At 35.6% G+C, this 6,621-nt stretch overlaps 1 protein-coding gene across 4 annotated transcripts; it reads left to right on the top strand.

The window, feature by feature from the left end:
• The first annotated feature begins 692 nt into the window (after positions 1 to 692).
• LOC117242236 lies at positions 693 to 3,787 on the top strand. 4 transcript variants are annotated; one of them, XM_033508740.1, is made up of 5 exons: positions 693 to 904; positions 1,334 to 1,456; positions 1,829 to 1,874; positions 1,949 to 2,031; positions 2,456 to 3,787. In XM_033508740.1, the coding sequence occupies exons 2-5, from the start codon at positions 1,348 to 1,350 to the stop codon at positions 2,560 to 2,562; spliced, it is 345 nt and encodes a 114-aa protein (XP_033364631.1). In that variant the 5' UTR covers positions 693 to 904; positions 1,334 to 1,347; the 3' UTR covers positions 2,563 to 3,787. The 4 variants fall into 4 exon arrangements, 3 of the variants coding, with proteins under 3 accessions (XP_033364631.1, XP_033364629.1, XP_033364632.1); XM_033508738.1 differs by lacking the exon at positions 693 to 904 and having other exon boundaries at positions 948 to 1,456; XM_033508741.1 differs by lacking the exons at positions 693 to 904; positions 2,456 to 3,787 and adding an exon at positions 2,134 to 2,235 and having other exon boundaries at positions 952 to 1,456.
• Positions 3,788 to 6,621: the final 2,834 nt, after the last annotated feature.

Genomic DNA, 6,621 nt, shown 5'->3' with positions numbered 1-6,621 from the left:
TATAAATATACAAGTATATATTATCAATAGGAATAAATATTACAAATGTACCTTGTCTTCGAATATATATATATATATATATATATATATATATATATATATATATATATGTGCGTGCAATGGTAAATATGACGGCTTATTTTTATGAATCACTTGCATTATCAATGGAAGTGAGTGTTATAAATATCGCCTACTTTACAACATGCGTGTATATATATTGGTAAACATAAGTGAAAATTATATGTATAGTTATAGATGTTGTTTGTTTACAGATGGATAGCAAAAGTATTTGGTTTCGTGAGTGACGTACAGGTGCTTTACAGTTCTCCGGTGTGGATTGCTATTCCTTGGACTAAAAAAAAAAAAATTCCTTCGATGTCTGTCAGATTATTGTAAACGAACATGCATGGAAGGATTTTCTGCAGAGATTCAAAATACTCTCTGGATTCCTCGTGAAACATCTGGACAACACCTACATGTTCTTCCATCCGTCATTCAGAGAATGGTTGATGAGTTCGCCATCAGTTCTGTACACACATATAAAAATAGTTAATGTATATACTTTATAATTTTTATAAGTTTCGTTCGGACCTGTCCCTTTGTACAAATACTGTATCCCTGTATGTAGTATAATATATATATAATATGTTATGATCATGTTAGTTGTTATTTATTATATATATTTTCCTTAACTCTCTCCCTTTTTTCTTGTTTTTTTTTATTAGTACCTAACATTGCTATTATGATGCTGTATTACATTGTATTGGCTATTATTTGTATGGGCGCGCGACGAATTTTTCAACATGGCCGCTCGCGTGTATCTTTGGTATGGCGTTGGCTTAATGTCAACAATAGCGTGTTGTTGAAATAGCTAATTAATTGTTAATCACTATAATTTTATTTAGTGGTGTTTTTGTAATATTGTTTTGTGTTTCATGATATCGTGTGTATCAATACCGTGCGCTACTTTAATGTGATAGCATGGATTGTGTTGTTTTCGAATTTCAATAGTCATTGTTTTGATATACGTGACTTGCATTTATATAAATCTCGTTTAATTTAGTTAATGGTTTGTGTACTGTGTTACCAGTTATTTTCGTGTGGCATAACTTTATTCCTTTGCACCGAGTTCAGTCATGTCTTGTTTTTAATATTTAGTTAGTCTATCTTGGTTAATTTCTAACCTATTTCTGTGTTTATTGACCTTTCTTATTTTCCCTATTAATTTATTATTGCATGTACTTGCTATTTGTTATTATTTTATGTAATGGAACAGTTCCTTATTAGTGATTAAAATTTATTTGTTAGATTAACATTGTCTGTAATTCTTTAGATTCTACTTATTTGATGCTGCGTCACTTACCTGGATCATTCCCACAACGTCGTCCAATTCTTCGATATGCCTTGGATACTTACTACGGTTGCCTTCAATCGTCTTATATCTGTGGCTATAAAGGTACTGTTTAATTTATTTGATTTAATACGTGTATAATGCATTGTGTATGCGACCGCTACTGGGCATTACAAAATCCACTTCTACATGTTAGATATAATAATATAACAATACTACGTAGATTAATACATAATAAAATATCCTTTTACTTTCAATTAATCTATCTTAATTATTTTCTAACCACTTTCTACACTTACCAGCTATTTTATTTCTTCTTGTTAATCTGCGAAATTCATGCATGTACTCTTCCTTGTATGGTGATTAATTTTTCACGGGGTAAGTTGCACTTTCACTGTTTTAGTTATTCGTCGAACTAACATGTTTCACATTCAAACAGTAATTGGAGCACTCGTAATAAACTTCTTTTGTTTTCAGGTTTCCACTATCTGTGTTGTTCAACGAACAGTGCCATGCTTCCACAGTATTGTTATAACATTTAGTACTGTTGTACTTTGCATTAAGGCAATTGAAGTTAATTTGTTCATTTATTTTCAGCTGGTACATGATGTTCCGCAAACATAGATCCATAACCTATTTTGCACGTAAACCTTCTTGTATGATGATTATTTGTTCACAAGGTAACTTTCGCTTTCACTCTTTTAATTTTTATTGAATCAACACGTATATTCAAACAATAATTGGAGTACACATGATAATTTTCCTTTTTCTTTTTCTTTTAGGTTTTCGCTATCTGTATTATTCGACGAACAGTGTCACACCTCCTTTTGATTTATCCACAATATAGTTATAACACTTAGTAACCTTGTATTTTGCACTGAGACAGTTGAAACTAATTTATTCACTTATTTTAGGTAGCTGTCATACATTATGCTCCACAAACAACGATCCATAACCTATACTTGCACGTACACTTTCTTGTATGTTGATCACTTGTTCACAAGGTAACTTTCACTTTCATTAGTTAGTTATTCATTGAGTTAACACGTTTTATATTTAAGCAATAATTGAAACACACATAATAATTTTCCTTTTTCCTTTTAGGTGTTCGATATCTGTATTATTCGACGAACAGCACTACAACATACACTACTGCACTACGTTGCCCACTGAAATCACTTTACTCATTGCTTATTTCGGTTATGCGCTAGTTTTAGTTTGTTTAAGTGCACCGTTCGCGGAATCCCTTTTACTTCAATCTTGACGTTTTGGTTCTGCAAGATTTCTAGCACTTTGTATGGTCCAGTATATTGATCGGAGAATTTTCCTTTACTGGGTTCTTTTAGTAAATATATCGAATCTCCTATTTTAAAGTCCTGAGGGTCGATTCGTCGGTCGTAATATTCCTTTGATCTTAGTTTGGATTTTATCAAATTTTCTCTCGCCATTCGTTGTACGGTGTTAATTTTATCGAACAGGTCTTCGAGATATTCTGTGTATGTCGGTTCTAAGTTCTCTTCGATTATCGCTTCACCTGTAGGTTCTCTGGCTAAATGTCCAAAAACTAATTCGTGCGGGGAGAATTTCGTTCCTTCGTGTACAGAGGTATTATAGGAAAACATGGCTAACTCTACCCATTCGTCCCAATTTCTGGAATTTTCAATATATAGTTTGAGATATTCAATCAGTACGTGGTGAGATCTTTCAATTGAACCGTTACTTTGTGGGTGATATGCCGTCGTGGTATATTGTTTGATGCGGAATCTCTTTGCTACTTTCTTCATTAGTGAGGATGTAAAGTTCGTTCCTTGATCAGTGAGAATAGCCCTCGGTGATCCGAAACGACAAATAAATCGCTTTACAAAAGCGTCCGCTATCTCGGCTGAAGAGATTCCTCCTAGTGGAATCCCGATTGAGTATTTTGTTAACAAATCTTGGATGGTTAATATATATTCGTTTCCCTTTTGAGTTTTTGGTAATGGACCTACAATATCCATACTAATCTTGTCGAACGCTTTACCTGGTGTGTCTGTAAGTACCATTGGTTGTTTTGCTTTTATTCTTGTGAGTTTCTTCAATTGACATTCCTTACATGTTCTTACGTAATCTTGAATTTCCCTTTTCATATTTTCCCAATAGTAGTGTTGTCGTATTCTTTGATAAGTTTTGGTAATTCCTTTGTGTCCTGCTACGCTTGATTCATGTTTTTCTCGTATTATGCTGTTCCGCGCTTCCACAGGTGGAGTAATTACTTCTCCAGTGCAAATGGTGATGGATAAGGTTTTTTCCATAAATATTTCTTTTAATTTTCTGATTGTATATCGCCAGGGTATTTCCTCTAAGTTTCCTTTGCTAATGCTAAACGAAGTTAACTGTTTTTCATTCACTACGTCTAATAGAGATCTTAGCGAGTTTAATAAATTTTCTGGTGTTATTGGAATATTTCTATTTTCCTTTATCGGTAGGGATATAATGTATTTTCCAGAATCGTAATTCAATCTTGCTTTCTCTAACATTAAATCTTCGTAACGAGGCAATTTTCCCGTTTCCTTCATTTCTAAGGCTCCCTTGTCTATCGGTTTGCCGTGTATATCTATAAATACTACTTTATGGTCACTTACTCTCGCAATCGAGTCTCGGGTTTCCGAAATTTTTAGTTCCGCAATTATCGTAGGTCTCGTGTCCTTTTCTTGTTGTTGAATTAGATCTGGAACTACAGTGGAGGTTTCCCTTTCGCTTGTCGTGTCCGTGTCTTCTTTTTCTCGATTGGTTATTTCTCTATCTGTACTTACATCGATTTCTGTTAGTGCTTGGTCTAAATATTTTATGGGGGTTTCTTCTATTGTAAAATGTTTTCGGGTAAAACCCTTCCCTTGATTTTTAGAATCACTGGATTGAGGCAAGACGCGTGGTTTGGCTTCGAATATGGGAGAATCTTCGGTTGACGTATCCAGTTTAAATCTTTTTGAGACATGCGTATCCTTTTCTCGTTGTGGAGTTAGTTTTGGAATTTCGGCGGAGGGTTCTTCTTCGCTTGTTACGTCCATGCGCCTTTTTCCTTGATCAGTTATTCCTCTATTTGTGTTTACGTCGAGTTCGGTTAATGCTTCGTCGAAATATTTTACGGGTGTTCTTTCCAGTGTAAGATGCTTTCGAGTAGAAATTTTTCCTTGTTTTGTAAGATCAGTGGGTTGAGGTAGGACGCGTGGTTTGGCTTCGAACACGGGAGAGTCTTCCGTTGACGTGTCTATTTCGAATCTTTTTGGGACAGGATAGCGAATCGGTGAGACTTCCTCTCTTTTCCTGATTGGTAAACAAACTTCCGGAGGGTTCCTAGACAGTGCGTCTGCGTTTGCGTTCGCTCTGCCTTCTTTGTATACAATATCAAATTCAAAGTCCGATAATTTTAATTTCCATTTCCAAATTCTGGAAGTAGGATCTTTGATAGAATGCATCCACACTAAAGGTTTATGATCGGTTACGATAGTGAACTTTCTTCCGTAAAGATACGGTCGGAAATGCATTGCGCTGTAAACAATTGCCAGACACTCCTTTTCTATGGTAGAGTAGTTTTGTTCGGCGGAATTTAATAGTCTTGAGGCATACGCAATCGGCAAATCCTATCCAATTGGCCCTTGACTCAGTACACCGCTTATTGCGTATCCCGATGCGTCTGTAGTAAGGTTAAAGGGTTTAGAAAAGTCTGGATATTGTAGAATGGGTTTCGTCATTAACGCTGTTTTTAAATTATTGAATGCATCTTCTTGATTTTCCGTCCATTTGAAGGGAGTATCCTTCTTTAATAGTTGTGTCAATGGTTTCGCGACCTTGGAGAAATCGGGTATAAATCTTCTGTAATATCCTGCTAGTCCCAGAAATTGTTTGATATTTTTCGCCTTCTTTGGTCGTGGAAATTTTGATACGGCTTCGACTTTCTTTGGATCGGGTTTCACGCCATCCTCACTAATTATATGTCCCAAATAATTCACCTCATGTCGTAAAAATTCGCACTTATCGGGTTGTAATCGTAATTTGGCTGTCCTCAGTCTTTCCATTAATTTATTAAATTTAATTTCGTGTTCCTGGAGAGACCTGGAATAAATCACTATGTCATCCAGATAGACGAATAGTTCTATTCCTTGCAGACCCGATAATACTGAGTTCATTAAACGTTGAAATGTTGCTGGGGCATTTTTTAATCCAAAGGGCATTCTTTTGAATTGAAAATGTCCGTATGGTGTCGAAAATGCCGTTCTGTGGGCATCTTCCTGTGACATACGGATCTGGTGAAAGCCCGATGCTAAGTCAAACGTGGAAAAATATTTTGCACTTCCTAATTGATCCAATATTTCTGTAATGTTGGGTAATGGGAAGGCATCGCCAATCGTTTTATCGTTCAATTTTCTATAATCGATAACTAATCTCCAGCGTTTATTTCCTTGCGAATCGGGTTTTTTGGGCACATTCCATAACGGGGAGTTATATGGAGATATTGATGGTTCCACTACGTCCGTATCTAGTAATTCTTGAATCTGTCGATTTATCTCTTCTCGATGTATTGGTGGATATCGATACTGTTTAGTATTAATTGGTATATTATCCGTTGTAATTATTCTATGTTCTAGAACTTCAGCTGCTTCCAATGTATCTCCTGGAATATGAAATCTATCTTGATTATTACGAATCAACCTTTTAACATTTTCCTTTTCTTCTTCGTTCAAGTGTTCGAGTCGTAGTAACTCATTTATTTTTTCGTATCTACTTTCCTTCGATTTTAGAACTGTATTACACGCTGTCCTAGGAAGCGAGGAGGGATTTTCAAATTCTTTAATTACCATCGTCGGTGTTGTAAATTCGTAATCTCTTGAAGTAGTATTTATTACTCTTATATAGCCTTTTCCTTTATGATTCCTCACAACTGCATTTCCAAAATAGATTCCTTTGCTCGGCTCGATTCTTGGAATAAATCCCTCTTTTATCTCTGGATTAGCGATATTAATTGAACACGTTACTGAACTTCGCTTCGGTATAATTATTTTTTCTTTAGTATCGAAGGGAATATAAATATTTCCCCATTTGATGTGTTTTTCCTCATAATCTAAACGAGCTTTACAACCTGCAAAAAATTCGGATCCTAGGATTCCGTCTTGATCGATTAGCAATGAATCATCGACTACATGAAAAATAACCGGATGGCCCGCAACCTGTATTACCGTCTGCCCTAGGGAGACCAGGCTCGTTGCCGTAATTCCTCGCACTTCGATTGATTC

Source organism: Bombus vosnesenskii, unplaced genomic scaffold (genome assembly GCF_011952255.1).
Source record: "Bombus vosnesenskii isolate JDL3184/JDL3185 unplaced genomic scaffold, Bvos_JDL3184-5_v1.1 scf7180000016272, whole genome shotgun sequence".
NCBI classification, from domain to species: domain Eukaryota; kingdom Metazoa; phylum Arthropoda; class Insecta; order Hymenoptera; family Apidae; genus Bombus; species Bombus vosnesenskii.
The sequence above is the reverse complement of the archived record's forward strand: the minus strand, read 5'-3'. Positions and strand labels throughout refer to the sequence as shown.

Excerpts from the sequence above, each read along its gene's own strand:
- LOC117242236 (XM_033508740.1), top strand. The coding sequence starts at position 1,348 with ATGCTGCGTCACTTACCTGGATCATTCCCACAACGTCGTCCAATTCTT. Across the intron at positions 1,457-1,828 it reads TTATATCTGTGGCTATAAAG|GTTTCCACTATCTGTGTTGT; the intron begins GTACTGTTTAAT and ends TTTTGTTTTCAG. Across the intron at positions 2,032-2,455 it reads GATGATTATTTGTTCACAAG|GTGTTCGATATCTGTATTAT; the intron begins GTAACTTTCGCT and ends TTTTCCTTTTAG.